The 19,615-nt window shown below is 43.2% G+C and overlaps 1 protein-coding gene across 3 annotated transcripts in view; it reads right to left on the reverse strand.

Annotated features, from left to right (window-relative positions):
* The window catches only part of LOC126267444 (inositol 1,4,5-triphosphate receptor associated 2-like), a 163,050-nt gene that overhangs the window by 44,429 nt on the left and 99,006 nt on the right, over positions 1 to 19,615 (reverse strand). For all 3 annotated transcript variants that reach the window (XM_049972709.1, XM_049972712.1, XM_049972711.1), the window contains 2 exons: positions 11,439 to 11,541; positions 8,992 to 9,090 (listed from right to left, as the gene is read on the reverse strand). In XM_049972709.1, the coding sequence (XP_049828666.1) occupies positions 8,992 to 9,090; positions 11,439 to 11,541 (202 nt within the window). The remainder of the gene's footprint in view (positions 1 to 8,991; positions 9,091 to 11,438; positions 11,542 to 19,615) is intronic.

A 19,615-nucleotide genomic window follows, 5' to 3' on the forward strand; every position in this document is an offset into this window, starting at 1 on the left:
GTGCATGTAATGAATGTTGGTCGGGCTTCATCCACAGTTCATTCCTCTCAAATTAAATATGTGAGTGTAGATCAGATCTACCTTGATTTCAAAGAAATAATATCGACAGCAATTGAGAAATTTATACCATATAAATTAACAAACGACAGAACTGATCCTCCTTGATACACAAAAGTGTCAGAATACTGTTGCAGAAACAACGAAGAAAGCATGCCATACTGAAACGAATTCAAAATCTCCAAGATTGGCGATCTTTTACAGAACCTCGAAATTTAGCACGAGGTTCAATGTGAGATGCTTATAACAGTTTCCACAACTTTGTCTCAAAGCCTGGTAGAATATCGAAAGAGATTCTTGTCGTATGTAAAGTGCGCTAGTGGCAAAACACAATCGATGCCTTTTCTCCGTGATAGCAGCGAAAATACTATCTACGACAGTGCTGCTAGAGCCTTCCGAAATTCCTTTACGAAAGAAGACGAACTAAATGTTCCACAATTCGAATAAAGAACAGCTGCCATCAGGATCAACTTAGAACTATGTAAGGGGTCTTACAAAAATGTATGGCCAAACTTTCAGGAAACATTCCTCACACACAAAGAAAGAAAATATGTTATGTGGACATGTGTCCGGAAACGCTTACTTTCCATGTTAGAGCTCATTTTATTACTTCTCTTCAAATCACATTAATCATGGAATGGAAACACACAGCAACAGAATGTACCACCGTGACTTCAAACACTTTGTTACAGGAAATGTTCAAAATGTCCTCCGTTAGCGAGGATACATGTATCCACCCTCCGTCGCATGGAATCCCTGATGCGCTGATGCAGCCCTGGAGAATGGCGTATTGTATCACAGCCGTCCACAATACGAGCACGAAGAGTCTCTACATTTGGTACCGGGGTTGTGTAGACAAGAGCTTTCAAATGTCCCCATAAATGAAAGTCAGTGGTTTGAGGTCAGGAGAGCGTGGAGGCCATGGAATTGGTCCGCCTCTACCAATCCGTCGGTCACCGAATCTGTTGTTGAGAAGTGTACGAACACTTCGACTGAAATGTGCAGGAGCTCCATCGTGCGCGAACCACATGTTGTGCCGTACTTGTAAAGGCACATGTTCTAGCAGCACAGGTAGAGTATCCCGTATGAAATCATGATAACGTGCTCCATTGAGAGTAGGTGGAAGAACATGGGCCCAATCAAGACATCACCAACAATGCCTGCCCAAACGTTCACAGAAAATCTGTGTAGGTGACATGATTGCACAATTGCGTGCGGATTCTCGTCAGCCCACACATGTTGATTGTAAAAATTTACAATTTGATCACGTCGGAATGAAGCCTCATCCGTAAAGAGAACATTTCCACTGAAATGAGGATTGGCACATTGTTGGGTCAACCATTCGCAGAAGTGTACCCCTGGAGGCCAACCAGCTACTCATAGTGCCTGCACACGCTGTACATGGTACGGAAACAACTGGTTCTCCCGTAGCACTCTCCAAACAGTGACGTGGTCAAAGTTACCTTGTACAGCAGCAACTTCTCTGACGCTGACAATAGGGTTATCGTCAACTGCACGAAGAATTGCCTCGTCCATTGCAGGTGTCCTCGTAGTTCTAGGTCTTCTCCAGTCGCGAGTCATAGGCTGGAATGTTCCGTGCTCCTAAGACACCGATCAATTGCTTCGAATGTCTTCCTGTCGGGAACCTTCGTTTTGGAAATCTGTCTCGATACAAACGTACCGCGCTACGGCTATTGCCCTGTGCTAATCCATACATCAAATGGGCATCTGCCAACTCCGCATTTGTAAACATTGCACTGACTGCAAAACCACGTTCATGATGAACACTAACATGTTGATGCTACGTACTGATGTGCTTGATGCTAGTAATGTAGAGCAATGAGTCGCATGTTAACACAAGCACCGAAGTCAACATTACCTTCCTTCAATTGGGCCAACTGGCGGTGAATCGAGGAAGTACAGTACATATTGACAAAACTAAAATGAGCTCTAACATGGAAATTAAGCGTTTCCGGACACATGTCCACATAACATCTTTTCTTTATTTGTGTGTGAGGAATGTTTCCTGAAAGTTTGGCCGTACCTTTTTGTAACACCCTGTATATCTTCGGAGTAGTGAAGCAGCTTAAATCACTTAATAAAAACAAGTCGAGGGTGCAGACTGTATACCAGTTAGGTTCCTTTCAGAGTACGTTCATACATCAGCTCCATAATTACTTCGCTAGACGAAAGATCCGTACCCAAAAACTGGAAAGTTGCACACCAAACGTAGAGGGAATTATGCCCTAAATTACAGGCCCACGCCGGTCTGTGTGGTCGAGCGGTTCTAGGGGCTACAGTCGGTCGCAGGTTCGAATTCTGCCTCGGGAATGGATGTGTGTGATATCATTAGGTTAGTTAGGTTTAAGTAATTCTAAGTTCTAGGGGACTGATGACCTCAGCAGTTAAGTCCCATAGTGCTCAGAGCCATTTGAGCCATTCCTACAGGCCCATACTGTTAACGTTCAATATGCAGCAGGACTCTGCAAAGTATATTGTGTTCAATTACAAACATCAAAACAAGTTTTGCATCAGCTCGTTTCCGAGAGTTCCGGAACCTGTACAGAAAATTGGAATAGAGATCAACATAAACATCATCTCCACTCTTTTATTGCTCGTGAAAACCACAATTGCGTATTATTCCACCACACAGCGAGACCTTCAGAGATGGTGGTCCAGATTACTGTACACCGGTACCTCTAATACCCAGTAGCACGTCCTCTTGCATTGATGCATGCATGTATTCGTCGTCGCATACTATCCACAAGTTCATGAAGGCACTGTTGGTCTCGATTGTCCCACTCCTCAAAGGCGATTCGGCGTAGATCCCTCAGAGTGGTTGGTGGGTCGTGTCGTCCATATGAGCCCTTTTCTATCCACCCCAGGCATTTTTGATAGGGTTTATGTCTGGAGAACATGCTGATCGCTGTAGTAGATCGATGTCGTTATCCTGAAGGAAGTCATTCACGAAATGTGCACGATGCGGGCGCAAACTGTCGTCCATGAAGACGAATGCCTCGTCAACAAGCTGCGCATATAGTTGAACTACCAGTCGGAGGATGGCATTCACGTATCGTACAGCAGTTACGGTGCCTTCCATGACCACCAGCGGCGAACGTCGGCCTCTCATAATGCCAACCCAAAACATCAGGGAACCTCCACCTTGCTGCAATCACTGGACAGTGTGTCTTAAGGCGTTCAGCCTGACCGTGTTGCCTTCAAACACGTCTCCGACGATTGTCTGGTTGAAAGGATATGCGACACTCATCGGTGAAGAGAACGTGATGCCAATCTTGAGCGGTCTATTCGGCATGTTGTTGGGCCCATCTGTATTGCGTTGCATGGTGTCGTGGTTGCAAAGATGGACCTCTCCATGGACGTCGGGAGTGAAGTTACGCATCATGCAGCCTATTGCGCATATTTTGAATCGTAACACGACGTCCTGTGGCTGCACGAAAAGCGTTATCCAACATGGTGGCGTTGCTGTCAGGGTTCCTTGGAGCCATTATCCGTAGGTAGCGGTCATCCACTGCAGTAGTAGCTCTTTGGCGGCCTGAGCAAGGCATGTCATCGACAGTTCGTGTCTGTCTCTATGCCCATTATGTCCGAACAACATCGCTTTCATTCACTCCGAGATGCCTGGACACTTCCCTTGTTGACAGCCCTTCCTGGCACAAAGTATCAATGCGGACGCGACCGAATCGCGATGCTGACCATCTAGGCATGGTTGAACTGCAGACAACATGAGCCGCGTACCTCCTTCCTGGTGAAATGAGTGGAACTGATGGGTTGTCGGACCCGCTCCTTCTAATAGGCGCTGCTCATGCATGGTTGTTCACAACTTTGTATGGGTTTAGTGACACCTCTGAACAGTGAAGAGACTGTGTCAGTGATACAATATTCACACTCAACGTCTGTCTTCAGGAGTTCGGGGAACCGTGGTGGTGCAAAACTTTTTTGATGTGTGCATTATGAATTACCTCGAAAAAAAAGGGTCTATTGACATGCAGTCACCAAGAATTTAGAAAAAATCGTTCTTGTGAAACAAATACCTCTTTATACACACGAAGTGTTGAGTGCTGTTAGTAAGGGATTTCAAATTAATTCCGTAGTTGTATATTTGCAAAAGGATTTTCATATTGTACCACGCAAGCGGCTTGTAGTGAAACTGCGTGCCTATGGATTATCGTCTCAGTTATATGACTGGATTCGTGATTTCGTGTCAGAGACGTCAGAGTTTTTAGTAATTGAAGGAAAGTCATCGAGTAAAACAGAAGTGATTTCTGGTAGTGATAAAGGCGCGCTGCTGTTCCTAATCTACATAAACGATTTTGGAGACAATCTGAGCAGCTATCTTAGATTGTTTGCAGACGGTGCTGTCGTTTATCGTCTAGTAAAATATTCATAAGGTCAAAACAAATTGCGAATCAATTTAGAAAAGATGTCTGTATGGTGCAAAAAATTGCCAATTGACCCTAAATTACGAAAAGTGTGAGGTCTTCCGCATGAGTGCTAAAAAGAACCCGTTAAACTTACACGATAAATCAGTCAAATCTAAAGGCTGTAAATTCAATTAAATACCTAGGAATTGTAACTAACGAACAACTTAATTTGAAAAGAACACGTAGAAAATGTTGTGGGGAAGGCAAACCAAAGACTGCATTTTACTGGCAGAACACTTAGAAGATGCAACAGATCTACTAAAGAGGCTGCCTACACTACGCTTGTCCATCCTCTTTTGGAGTACTTCTGCGCGGTCTGGGATCCTTATCACATATGATTAATAGAATACATCGAGAAAGTTCCAAGAAGAAAGCCACGTTTCGTATTATCCCGAAATAGGGATGAAGGTGTGACTGACAAGATACAGGATTGGGGACGGACATAAAATGTGTGTGTGAAATATTATGGGACTTAACTGCTAAGATCATCAGGCTCTAAGCTTACACACTACTTAACCTAAATTATCCTAAAGACAAACACACACACCCATGCCCGAGGTAGGACTCGAACCTCCGCCGGGACGGACATCATTAAAACAAAGACGTCTCTCGTTGCGGCGGTATCTTGTCAAGAACTTTCAATAACCAACATTCCCCTGCGAATGCGGAAATATTTAGTTGACGCCTACGTAGATATGGAAAAACGACCATCATAATAAATTACGCGAAATCAGAGCTCGCGCGGAAAGATAAAGGTTTTTGTTTTTTCCGCGCGCAGTTCGAGATTGGAATAATGGGAAATTATTTTGACGGTGGTTCGATGAATCCTCTGCCAGGCACTTAAGCTTGATGTGCAGAGTATCCATGTAGATGCAGCATAAATTAAGTAAGAACTGACTGCCGTTGATGGTTCTCAAGTTGGAGAAAAGCAAGCAATATCATCTCAAACTGCGTGGTGGTACTAATAAGCACTAGTTTGTCAACTAGCTTTTGGATCGATTGATAACTTATAAGAGGCTTTGAAATGAAAACCGAGGTCCACGCATGTCTCTCTTCAGGTCACCTAAGACGTAAACATCACAATGTGGAGAATCGGGGCTGCACGTTGGATTGGCGGTGTGGGAGCGGACGTTATCGTCCGACAGGATGATTCCGTCGGACAGCATTCCTCAACGTTTTGACTTTACGGTGCGTCACAGTTTCTTGAAAGTGTCTTCGGCAAAGTGGTTCCACACTCAAACAACTCGACGAGCAGAAGGCCCCTAGAGTCAACGGAGGTTCTCATGACTTACCGCAGGCCCGGATCTAAGAATGGGGAAGGGGGGGTGGGGTGGGAAGGGGGGGGGGCAAACCGGGGTATCTGCCCGGGCGGCAATTTCAAAGGGTGCCAAATTCATATTCATGAAGAAAATAACCTTGTTTCACCAAGCACTTAGCATCCAGAGCATGATGGTCTATCGATTATGGATATGATTTTGAAGATTTCTGAACACATTGTAAGTTGATTTATGACCGAATCATTAAGTTGATGCCTCTGTCCGGGGAATCCCCGTCGCATCAAGAAATAAAAAACTGTCCCGCAGACAAAAGCGGAGGGGGTTTACGAGATGAGCCGAATACCAATCACTGTTTGTTTATGTGGCTGATTGGGTGTTCGAATGATAAGCGTTGTTATAATAATTAGAGAAATACATAGATTCAGACTATCAAAGTGGAAATAAATGACTAACAAGAACAAGAGGTAAAAAAGACTACATCTTCTCAGTGCATCCAAGAAAATGAAATTTTGACAGAAATTTTTGGCAGATCGCTATATCACTAAGGACCAGTCGCACAGTCCCCGGTTAGGGAATAGCGCGAAAAACGCGTTGTACAAACACGTGATAGTTCCCAGCCGGGGAATAAACACGGGATAACTGAACGGGTGATTCTGGCAGTGTTAGTGAAGTTAAATGGAGAATAAATTTTGACAATGGCGGGAATAGGTGCAGGCTTAGTGATGACAAGGTTGTTTCTTAGAACGTGGAAGGAGAGGAAATGGGGACATCACGCAAATTACGTGCAAGAATATGACGATTCCAAATTTATATAAAAATTTCGTACTACTACTTCTCGATCTCATGTTTCAGAAAAAGGAGCGTATGAATTAAATGTGAAACTACTTGCTAACATACAAGTCTTTGCTTGTAGATGACAGACATTTGATTCGTACTTCGTGAATTATATTCTGTCGTGTTATTTATGTAAATGAAGTAGATAAAAATGACCGTTTGTGCCCAAATAGTCTAGCTCATTTGACGTGTGTTGCAGTCGTTGCAATATTTGAAAGGCCTATTTCGTTTTACCTAGCAGGCAGTGACAAAACACACATAATCAGATTGAGATACCACAATAGTTTTGGACACTATTCGTATTAACAGCTTTTTCAGTATCAGAGTGCGACATTTTGATTTTTCATATAGCAAAACGCTTGACGAACTTTGCGTAGGTAACAGATTCTGTCGCAGACAGGACAGCACGCCTTGTAAAGCTGTAGCAATATTAGAGAAAAAAATGCTGGGACGTAAGGATTGAAGAAATGTGTACTCTCCTGCTTGTTTCTTGTCTTTACTGGTTCTATGTTACCTACACGTAATTTTATGTCACACAAAAGAGAAAGTTATTAGCTGATATACAGATTTTCTGAACAGTTCTTATTCCCCCAATTACAATATTCCTACCGGGTATTAACACAGATTTTCTTAAGGGGGGGGGGGGTTGTAATTGACATCAAACCGGCTGACTGGGAGTAGGAGAAGCACCGCAAAACATTTTAATTTCCACTGTCCTGAATATAGTTTTGATGGGTCCGTTACGAAGTACACACGTTTGAATTCCACAGAGCGAAGTACAGTGATGCGCGATAGAAGACTGCTATGTGAAGCGGTGTGGCACTGCACTTTGGCACACTTCAGACCAAACTACGTCTCTTACATTTCCTCGAACAGATATGTTTTATACATCAAACTCTACAGAAAGATGTGCTGCTACAAAATGAATATATTTCTGAAATATCATTTTTTTAAAAAAATTTTGTTGTCCTATCTCGAACGCTCGAGGTGTCCGGGAGGGGGATTGGAGAGGATGGCCACTATCAAGTTTTTGCCGCTGTTCGGAAATATCGTAGATCCGGCGCTGCCTGACTGGACCTTGTGTGAAACAGTTTGGATTTCTTTTGTGGCGCAGATGTCGGGTGTTTCTTTCCACAGTTGTCTTCGCCTCGGGCTGTCGGAAACGGTCGGCCGGAATCTCACTGTTTCACGATAATGCCCGCCACCACACTGCCAATTGGACGAAGTCAGCGATTTCTTTGCGGAACACTGCAGCATCCTCCATACAGCCCAAATCTTTTACCGTATGATTTTCATTCCTTTGGCGATATGAAGAAAGACGTGCATGGACGCCGTTTTCAGTCCGACGTAGAAGTGCAAGAGAGGACGCGGTTGTGACTCCTTCAGCAACCGACCGCGTTGTACAGAGCAGGAATTAATCGTCTCGTCTACCAATGGGATAAATGTCTTAATGTACGTGGTGGTTACATTGGAATAGAACTATTCCACAGTCCCGTTGTGCTGGGTATTAAGTTTTCATCTGACTGCATCTCATATTTCTAAGAACTTTTCCTTGAAAACTATACAAAGTTCAAAATCACCCGATCACGCAATTAATAAAGAACATTACAGTCTACTACGGACCGTGTTTTCATTTACGAATTTTTTGGTGACTGTAGACCCACGAAAAAAATATATTATTTTTACGAGATAGAATGGGATTTATAAGCCACTTCCAACATCTCTCATTTCTTGAAAAACTTTCATTTTAAGTCACAAATATATTGTAACAAAACGAAAAGAAAAAATAATGCAGCTATATCAATCATTTATTAATAACAGAGATTAGTACCAACACTTTTTCCTTTACATTTACAAAATCAATTTCGAACAATGGAAAATCCAGAACAGAATGTAACAATATAATGAAAGTGATAGTTGATACTCACCATGCAACGGAGATGCTGCGTCACAGAAAGGCACAACAAAAAGACTGAGAGAAGATTAGCTTTCGGCCAACAAGGAATTTGTCGAAAACACACACACACACACACACACACACACACACACACACACACACACACATTCAAACTCAAACACACGCAACTCACACACATGCATGAGCACTGGGTTCAGCTGCCAGAGACTGTGATCACGTGTGTGTAAGTTGCGTTTGTGTGTGTGTGTGTGTGTGTGTGTGTGTGTGTGTGTGTGTGTAATGCCTATGTTTGACAAAGGCCTTGTTGGCCAAAAGCTAACTTTCCGACAGTCATTTTGTTGTGCCTTTTTGCTATCTCCGCTATATGGTGAGTAGCAACTATCCTTTTCATTATGTTGTTACAAAATGAATTTCGTCTTCCTAAGGTCAGTGACCTGTTTTCCATTTATATTACTGTACATACCATATACAAAGGAGAAATGCTGATGGACGCCCTGGAAGGTTCTATGTAGTTAGCAGCTGCTCGAGGAATCGCCGCTATGCTAGCCCTTCGCTTCGATCCCTGTAGGAAAAGAAATAAGAAATTTACTATCATTTCCATACAGCTTCTTCATGCAGTTGGATACTAGGTGCAATAATTCTCGTATTGTTAGACAGCAGATCTGAGAGGTGACGCAATTCTCCAGTGTTTTACACGGAAAGCTAGTGGGTGATTCTAAGTTATGCTTCCTGAAAGTTATCAAATGTCAATATCGTTAGTTTAATATCAGTTCAGTAATATTGCCAGATGTTGTAATAAGTGTTTCGATTTCCAATACACTCATGTTTATATAAACAATACAAACTGCTGTGGAACGTCCACATACCATTTTCAAGGAAACTGTAAACTCAGCCTTTGCAGAGGTACTCTACTCACCCGTTCAACAGCTTTACATCAAATATCAACTAAATTGTGTGTTTTTGTTTCGTGAGTTTCGGAAGATATTCAAAAAAGTAATTGAAAGAAAAGCAGCATAAAAACTTCCATCGCGCTGTTTCAGCAATGTACAAAATAAGATAAATGGAACATTTTAGAATCTATATAAGAACAGACTTCGTATCTTGTGAAGAATGAGTGAGGAAGACTCTTGCGTAGTATAAGTTTGCCATTTCCTGACGTCTTGGTGAAATTAGTATTGCAAAGAAGTGTAGATCCCAGTTCAAACCGAGCAACATGGCACCGCAGTAAGCCAGACACACGACTCGTATCTAGGAGAACGACGGTTCAAATCCCCGATACGGTACGGCACTGCCTGTGTGACAGCGAAGTACAGTGCAGTGTTCCTTCGGACATGCATTTGCTGTATCTCCGAAGAACAGGCACTGTGGCGACCACAACCGTTATTAAATTCATGAAATGTATCCGCAGTTGCGAATACGGACAACCGTTAGGTATACAATGTAATGAGGACAGTGAAAATTTGCGCTGGGGGACCCGAACTCGGAATTGCCGCCTCTCGCGGTTGACCGCCTTACCATTAGGCAGCCAGAGGATTACGCACGAGCAAAACCAAAGTTCTATATGCCACATACTACAGAATAAAGTCCCTTGTTCATTACTCATTTTCGCTCGCAGTTCTACTGTATTACTGCGAGAGGTCGGAAATTATTGAACATCTGTGGTGAAAGATCGATATGCCATCAGGTGCATATATTATGTTGGCGTGGTTTGTGTTCTTTTAAATCTGCATCTGACATTACTGAGAATCTGCACTGAAACGTCGATATGCCATCAGGCAGAAATATTATATAGGTAGAGTGTCTGTTCCTTTGGATATGAATGTGACGTTATTAAGCTTCTGCACTGAAAGACCTATATGCCGTTAGGCACATATTATATAGGTATGATGTCGTTCTTTCGGACATGCATCTGACATTATTGAGCTTTTGCACACAAAGACTGATATGCTGTCAGAAGCATAGTTATGGTGTCTGTTCTTTCAGGCATGCATTGACACCATAGAGCATCTGCACTAGAAGATCGATATGCGATTAGGTACATGTATTATACAGGTATGGTGTCTGTTCTTTTGGACACGGATCTGCCACTATTGAGCCTACACACTGAAAGATCGATATGCCGTCAGGCGCGTATATCGTATAGCTATTGTGCCTGTTCCTTTGGACATGCATCTGACATTATTGAGCCTCTGCACTGAAATATCTACATGCCATCAGATACATATATGGTATAGATATGGTGTCCGTTTTGTCGAACATGCATCTAACATTACAGAGCATGTTCACTGAAATATGTACATGCCGTCAGGCGCATATATTACATAGATATGGGGTCTATGAGGTCTGTTCTTTCGGACATGGATGTGACATCACTGCGCATTTATGTCCAAAAGGACATACACGATTCTTATACAATATATGTTTATGAAGGAACATATATCTTTCAGTGCAGATGCACCATAATGTCCGATCTCTTGCGGAAGTATAGTAGGGCAAGTGAAGAGAAATAACGGACAGGGGGTACTACTCTGTAGTGTGCAGCAGATGGAGATTTGCGTCCGACAGGAGACATGTTCAGATAGCCGAAGCGGTCAAGGCTAACACTTGGGTGCCATGGGAAGTCTGGAAGCGAATTCTGGCTCGGCACAAATTTTCATCTCTCGCCACTGATTTATTTTAATGCCCCATTGCAGCAAAAGCGGGAAACTTCTTTCATGAAGTATCTAATGCCAATGTCGTAGACGGGATCTTAAGCCCCGAGGATCCTTTCTCCTTTCATTCCTTTCTTCTTCTTATTATTATTTTTGTCATAAGCATCTTCGAAAAAAATATCTTTATTTGTACATGATTTTTTTGTTAAACACACGAGCAGAAAAACAAGAAACTGCTGTGATAAGCCAGCCTACTTACAGTCTTGACCATTCCAGGTAGGGCTTGCAGGGACCTCAACCGGACTGTCCGTGCCACAGTCTCCTCGGCGTCCGTTAAGTCATCACTTTGGTTCTTCGATCGCCTGAAAACAAAGATTAAACTTTTCATTACATCATTCTGTACGTACAACACATAAAAATTACTCTAAAAGTTCCCATAATTTAGTATCTGGTATTTTACATCTCAAGAAGTTGAAAAAGAATCCTACGAAAAAATATTGCATATGCTTTGCTACGTTCCAAGCCAATAATTCTCTAGACACGCTGTCACTTCTCTCTAAGTTACTCTACTAAAATTTTCTTTCCTTAATTCTGCACTGGGCATTGACTGCTTACAGCGCCGGTAAAACACTTTTAAATGAGCATGAAAGTATTGGAAAAGCACTTTTACGCAACTTGTGTGTGTCAAAACATACACGGGCTATTATTTTAAGTAATGTGTATTACTTTCATGGATTCAAAATGATCTGCGCCACTTTCAGTCTTCAGTGAGTAAAAGGTTCTTGTCTTTCATCGATTATGACAAGTCATTCAACTGTGCAACCTGGAGTAAATTATGTGAAAAAAGGAAGTTACTGATTACACTATAATTTGAGTTGAATAATTCCTCCATAAGAGGTCACCCGAGTTATCGCAAATCAAAGAGTAAAACAGGGATGGCCAGTGTCGGAGCAGTGTCATATACTCTGGCTACGAAACAGAAGGGGCGAGGAAACTAAATAAATCTTAATCGGGTGAGGCTTTATATCCTTTCCTCAGGCGAGCTGGCCGCCACATCAACTGTAAATCGTCCTTCATATCCTGGAAACCGACACTAGGATGAAACTGATTTCCGAGCTGGTCCAACACATGATCTGTCGCAAACAGATATAGGTGTCTTGATAGAACGGGAGTATCTCAACAGCACGCAGACATTCCATAGGGACGCGTGCCATTTGCGGACGAGTATTGTCGTGTTGAAAAATGGCACCACAATACTGTCGCATGAGAGGCGACGCAAGACGACGCAGGGAGTCTGTGACGTATCTATGCGCCAGGAGTAACACCACTACGTATCTCCAAAACCGTGGAAGGTCGGCGCCATACTATACCCTGGGTAGTGCAGAACCGCCACGATTCATCACCTAAAACAATGTGACGCTAGTCGACAGCAGTGTGCGCTTCCCAGTCAAGAGACAACACCAAATGCAGCCGTTGTGGTCGAGGCTCAAGAGAAAGACAGGCCGTGGTGCGTACGTCACATCACGTGACATTGCAGGTCTTACGACTCCCAGCAGCCGTCTCCGGCTGGGAGCGAGTAACTATTTCACATGAGTTTAAGAATTCTTAACTACGTGTTTAAATGCATACAAGTTCTCGATAGTACACGACAAGATTAAGGCGTTTAGCGGATACCGTTTCAATTAAAATACTAATTTCCCGTGGGTCCTGCACCGAGCCGAACGTTCATGAAGTGTGGCGGACAAGCCTACTAGTGTGACGTCACAAGTTCGTTGCTGAGCCTGTGTATCTCATTGACCCAGATTATGGTTTTAGCGACAGCCTGGGCATTGGTCTGAAATCCCCGAGACCGGCTGCTCTGGTCGCCGACAAATAACGTAGGGTAACACAGAATGTTTCTGGGATTACATTACATGTCCTAGGATAGCAGGTGCTAGTGTAAACGGACTGAGATACGATTGGTGCACAGAATCGGGATCCCCCATTGTGATGGTCATAGGCGATAGACCAGAACCTTCATAGGCGATAGACCAGAACCTTGGCGACGTTTGTGCCTGCCCTTAAGTTCCCATGCAGTCCAACATCGGAAAACTGCAGCATCTGAATGCCCCACAGGCCTGGTTATTCAACAATTCGACCAGCTGGACAGCTGAATAAACTCTGTCACACGTGAGTACGCGGTGTGTCTATGTTTTTCACAGTTATCACTCGACAACATCTGACGCTTTTCACGCCTTCGTATACCCTACCACGCCAGTTAAAAACATTAAACATGAACAACATTAATGCATTATGGCGGCCATTATGTCAGAGACAATTGTAACTCCGACTATTTACAAGTCCGCAGATGGTGTATATGTGTGCGAAGTTATCATAGCTTTTGGCTGCTTCAATTTTTTTTTACAGGGGTGCGGGACGGGTGTGACAAAACATTCGAATTTAAAATGCCTATTTATTTCTGCATGACAAAGTTATATTTAGCTATTAGTGAGACCACGAACAATTAGAAGTAAATAATCTGTGAAAGAAAGCCACAGATTTTAAATTGTTGACATTAACAGATTATTAAAAAGGGAGAATCTAGGAATCAACACAAATCAAGTTTCACGACGTGAAAGCAATTCTTGATGTACGTTTGTTGATATTCGTCTTATAACAGCGTTTCAAGGTATTATCCACTATGTGCTACTGTTTTCCACGTCCTATACCGTCTGTAAAAAGAATTACGTTGTCATCGGATAATCAAAAAAGAATGGTTCAAATGGCTCTGAGCACTATGGCACGTAACATCTGAGGCCATCAGTCCCATAGAACTTAGATCTACTTAAACCTAACTAACCTAAGGACATCACACACATCCACGCCTGAGGCAGGATACGAACCTACGACCGTAGCAGTCGCGCGGTTCCAGACTGAAGCGCCTAGAACCGCTCGTCCACCGCGGCCGGCCATCGGATAAACTCAGAGGTCTTTCTGTCTAATTCACAAAGGAGGACAACACGTTACAGCTTAAGAGATAGTTGTTGTTGTTGTTGTTGTCTTCAGTCCTGAGACTGGTTTGATGCAGCTCTCCATGCTACTCTATCCTGTGCAAGCTGCTTCATCTCCCAGTACCTACTGCAACCTACATCCTTCTGAATCTGCTTAGTGTACTCATCTCTCGGTCTCTCTCTACGATTTTTACCCTCCACGCTGCCCTCCAATGCTAAATTTGTGATCCCTTGATGCCTCAAAACATGTCCTACCAACCGATCCCTTCTTCTAGTCAAGTTGTGCCACAAACTTCTCTTCTCCCCAATCTAAAAGATAGTGTCAAAACAAAAAGAACCTGTTCAGGGAATGATGGCGCTAAGCCACTGCATCCTGTTCACATAGATTGAATTCCTCTCTTCTCTGGCCTTATCGTTGAGGAGGTTTGATCAAAGCGAGAAACACTTTCTTGATACCCATACATGCCGCACCAAGTGGTCGCTTATACTCACTGCTCTGTCGTGTAACTTCGTTCATGAATTCCAAGTGAATCTTTGCGCTACATCTCCTTGGAAAACCTATTTGCCTCTTTTGCCTAGTAATAAATAATTTTTTTTCTATGCAACCGGTGTTACCTTTATGATTATTTGTACGTTTCACTCGGAGGAGGAGGAGGAGGTGTTCAACGTCCCGTCGACAACGAGGTCATTAGAGACGGAGCGCAAGCTCGGGTGAGGGAAGGATGGGGAAGGAAATCGGCCGTGCCCTTTCAAAGGAACCACCCCGGCATTTGCTTGAAGCGATTTAGGGAAACCTAAATCAGGATGGCCGAAGACGGGATTGAACCGTCGTTTGACTCGGATTCAACTCGACCTCTACCGTCAAGTCTACAGAAAAACTGTGTTCATCCAATGCTTTAGAGTATACTACAAAACACAGACTAGAAAGGCACAGCTTCCGTTCTATTTCTTAATAATTCATGACCATGAACTGGCAAAACAACAGAGAAATATGTGTTAACGGAAGCCACTGCTCACCTCCCTTGATTCTAGTGGACACCTCATGAGTTCGTCTCTAGTCAGGTTAACTTCAACAACGGCTGGAGTAGCTTAATAGGGAACGACTGACACCAGGGTTCAAATTCAAGTAGGGCAACACTAAAGTAATGTACAATAAACAAAAATCAAAATGAAAGTAGTGCAAATCAACAATGAAGTCACATAACCAGTTGGTGGGGTTTTGTATTTATGACAGCTGAAGGCAGCAATTGTTTAGGCAGCTACGCAGACAAACTGGACGTGAGCTCCCGAGGCCCATCACACGGCGTTCATAGAGACTTAGTACTTATGTACCGATATTTTTAAAATGTGACTACGCCTATTCAGGCTATTTTAGTTTTATTTCTAGACCATGCCCTCTTAGACAAATAGGTTCAGGTATGTCTTCTGAAGAAGGCTCAACTATTTGGGCTGAAATCTAGATCAAGGTTGGCTTCATTACCGCAATCGAGGCTGATGGTTTCTTATATATTGGCTTATAGAGTGCTTTTCGTGAACTGGTCAGGGTTTCCACAGCGAAAATTCCAACTGATCTGAATCTGGAAGTCGACAATCAGTGTGCTTAAGGAGTTTGGACAATTTCTGGTGGCTGTAACACTAGGAATTTGAATACGTAACACAGAAGGATACTCATAGAGAGATAGAAAGATATGCAATGGGAATTAACAGGCCATTCATTCATTTATTTACTTACTCTAGGACAAAGTGGGTGGTCTTAGAGGGATCCTTTGCCGTTTTGTTTATGCATGTATTAATGTTGCATCCCTGTGTTCACGCCACAGCGAGGCGTGAAAGCCGGCCGGAGTGGCTGAGCGGTTCAAGGTGCTACAGCCTGGAACCGCGAGACCGCTACGGTCGCGGGTTCGAATCCTGCCTCCGGCATGGATGTGTGTGTGATGTCCTTAAGTTAGTTATGTTTAAGTAGTTCTAAGTTCTAGGGGACTTAGGGGACTGATGACCTCAGCAGGTAAGTCCCATAGCGCTCAGAGCCATTTGAACTTTTTTTTTTAATTAAAAAAATTTTTTTTAGGCATGAAACAGGAGGGCTAAAAAAGCGTAAGTAGACTTTGGTGCTGCGGATCGCGTTCAAATTTCGTTGAATGCTTCGAACGCCCCCGCTGATCGAATATCATAATGAAGAAATTCACGCGTTTGATCGGTTCTGGTGTCGCTGAGGAAAAGCTACTGCAGTATTGAGTATTTTGTAAAAGTTTGAGTTTTGTGAGTGGTTGATTTTAGGACATTCATGTCTACATAAGCACCGCATGGCGTGTTACGTGCAGATTACGAGACATTGTGGTGAGTACTTCTTTACAAGATGCCTACTGAACGATTGAATCTGTTAACTAGCAAATAGCCGTGGGTCAGTGACTGTTTAGCACGTTCAAAATATCAGGTCAGATTAAATATCTTGTGGCTGCTTTCGACTGTGCACTTGTAACAGAGACGTTAGTAACACTATATAATAATATCAGAATATTAAATACGGACTCGATAGCCATTTTCCGTGTTTTAAAGACAATAAACCAATTAAGCGGAAATTTTAGACTTTTCCCAAACGAGTCATACAAAAATCCCGAACGATCGATAGTTTAGCTAACTTCCAGCTACTGCCCATGGACAGCAGTTATGTGGCCTTTGCGTTGTTTTTGTAAGCTAAACCAGTATCTGCCATCGCAGAGTGAAGGGGCAGACAACCTGAAACCTCTCCAGTTAGGTAGACTCATTAGGGACAATAAGAGCACAATCAGACTTGCTGCAAGTTCTTGCCAGTTGCATAATGCAGAGGGACACCAGCTGCTGCAGTTGACCGTGATCGACCATCTCCTTTCCTTCGGCCAGCAGTGGCTGTCTTTCGAAACGTTCCCCATGCACGAGAAAAAGCGCTGTGAGCAGTACCAAACTCCTGGCCACCTCGTCACACCTCGTCCTTATTCCGGTTTGCACCTGATTCATCATCGTGTGAAGTCATTTCAAATACTTCTTCCAGGGCAATGTTAATGAAGGGCAGCACCACAACGCACCGTAATATCTCGCTGATAGACTCACACTGCCTATTCCCGCCCCTTCGACAGCCTCGTGTTGCAGGGCTCACCTCATTTGGCGCTATAAGTGAAGCTCACCTCACGCCAGTTGACAATATGCTTTATGTACAGGACTGGGGGATCTCTGGCAACATGCTGTCACACTTTTATTTACCCCTGGTAGTTAATGTACTATGTTGCTTTACCTAACTCGTCCTGAACTTTTGCAGAGCTGTGTACTTTCCACAGCGAAATGTCTGGCTGCAATCAGAAAAACAGTAACAGAACGATTATAATATTAAATTACACAAAGGGAGAAAAATTAAAAGCAAAAGCATTGCGAACTTCGGTTGGTTTCAGAAGGGTAGTGCCACAGTCATTCAGAAGTGCTGCCTTCTACTTACAATACCAGTATCGTCTGCTATTTGCAATAACAACTTGCAGCTTCAACTTGCAACAGTAACAGGATAGTCTTCTAATTGCAATAGCCTTCCATCTACATCTACATCTACATGACTACTCTGCAATTCACATTTAAGTGCTTCGCAGAGGGTTCATCGAACCACAATCATACTATCTCTCTACTATTCCACTCCCGAACAGCGAGCGGGAAAAACGAACACCTAAACCTTTCTGTTCGAGCTCTGATTTCTCTTATTTTATTTTGATGATCATTCCTACCTATGTAGGTTGGGCTCAACAAAATATTTTCGCATTCGGAAGAGAAAGTTGGTGACTGAAATTTCGTAAAAAGGTCTCGCCGCGACGAAAAACGTCTATGCTGTAATGACTTCCATCCCAACTCGTGTATCATATCTGCCACACTCTCTCCCCTATAACGTGATAATATAAAACGAGCTGCCCTTTTTTGCACCCTTTCGATGTCCTCCGTCAATCCCATCTGGTAAGGATCCCACACCGCGCAGCAATATTCTAACAGAGGACGAACAAGTGTAGTGTAAGCTGTCTCTTTAGTGGACTTGTTGCATCTTCTACGTGTCCTGCCAATGAAACGCAACCTTTGGCTCGCCTTCCCGACAATATTATCTATGTGGTCCTTCCAACTGAAGTTGTTCGTATTTTTAACACCCAGGTACTTAGTTGAATTGACAGCCTTGAGAATTGTACTATTTATCGAGTAATCGAATTCCAACGGATTTCTTTTGGAACTCATGTGGATCATCTCGCACTTTTCGTTATTTAGCGTCAACTGCCACCTGACACACCATACAGCAATCTTATCTAAATCGCTTTGCAGCTGATACTGGTCTTCGGATGACCTTACTAGACGGTAAATTACAGCATCATCTGCGAACAGTCTAAGAGAACTGCTCAGATTGTCACCCAGGTCATTTATATAGATCAGGAACAGTAGAGGTCCCAGGACGCTTCCCGTAGGAACACCTGATATCACTTCAGTTTTACTCGATGATTTGCCGTCTATTACTACGAACTGCGACCTTCCTGACAGGAAATCACGAATCCAGTCGCACAACTGAGACGATACCCCATAGCTCCGCAGCTTGATTAGAAGTCGCTTGTGAGGAACGGTGTCAAAAGCTTTCCGGAAATCTAGAAATATGGAATCAACTTGAGATCCCCTGTCGATAGCGGCCATTACTTCGTGCGAATACAGAGCTAGCTGCGTTGCACTAGAGCGATGTTTTCTGAAGCCATGCTGATTACGTGTCAATAGATCGTTCCCTTCGAGGTGATTCATAATGTTTGAATACAGTATATGCTCCAAAACCCTACTGCAAACCGACGTCAATGATATAGGTCTGTAGTTAAATGGATTACTCCTACTACCCTTCTTGAACACTGGTGCGACCTGCGCAATTTTCCAATCTGTAGGTACAGATCTATCGGTGAGCGAGCGGTTGTATATGAGTGCTAAGTAGGGAGCTATAGTGTCAGCGTAATCTGAAAGGAACCTAATCGGTATACAATCTGGACCTGAAGACTTGCCCGTATCAAGCGATTTGAGTTGCTTCGCAACCCCTAAGGTATCTACTTCTAAGAAACTCATGCTAGCAGATGTTCGTGTTTCAAATTCTGGAATATTCCATTCATCTTCCCTGGTGAAGGAATTTCGGAAAACTGCGTTCAATAACTCCGCTTTAGCGGCACAGTCGTCGATAACAGTACCATCGGCACTGCGCAGCGAAGGTATTGACTGCGCCTTGCCGCTTGTGTACTTTACATACGACCAGAATTTCTTCGGATTTTGTACCAAATTTCGAGACAATGTTTCGATTTTAGCCCATCTTCGGGATTTCGCGTTCTTCTGAACTTCGCATGCTTTTTCCGTTGCCTCTGCAACAGCGTTCGGACCTTTTTTTGAGTACCACGGGGGATCCGTTCCATCTCTTACCAATTTATGA

Source organism: Schistocerca gregaria, chromosome 4, assembly GCF_023897955.1.
Source record: "Schistocerca gregaria isolate iqSchGreg1 chromosome 4, iqSchGreg1.2, whole genome shotgun sequence".
In the NCBI taxonomy this organism is placed as follows: Eukaryota; Metazoa; Arthropoda; class Insecta; order Orthoptera; family Acrididae; genus Schistocerca; species Schistocerca gregaria.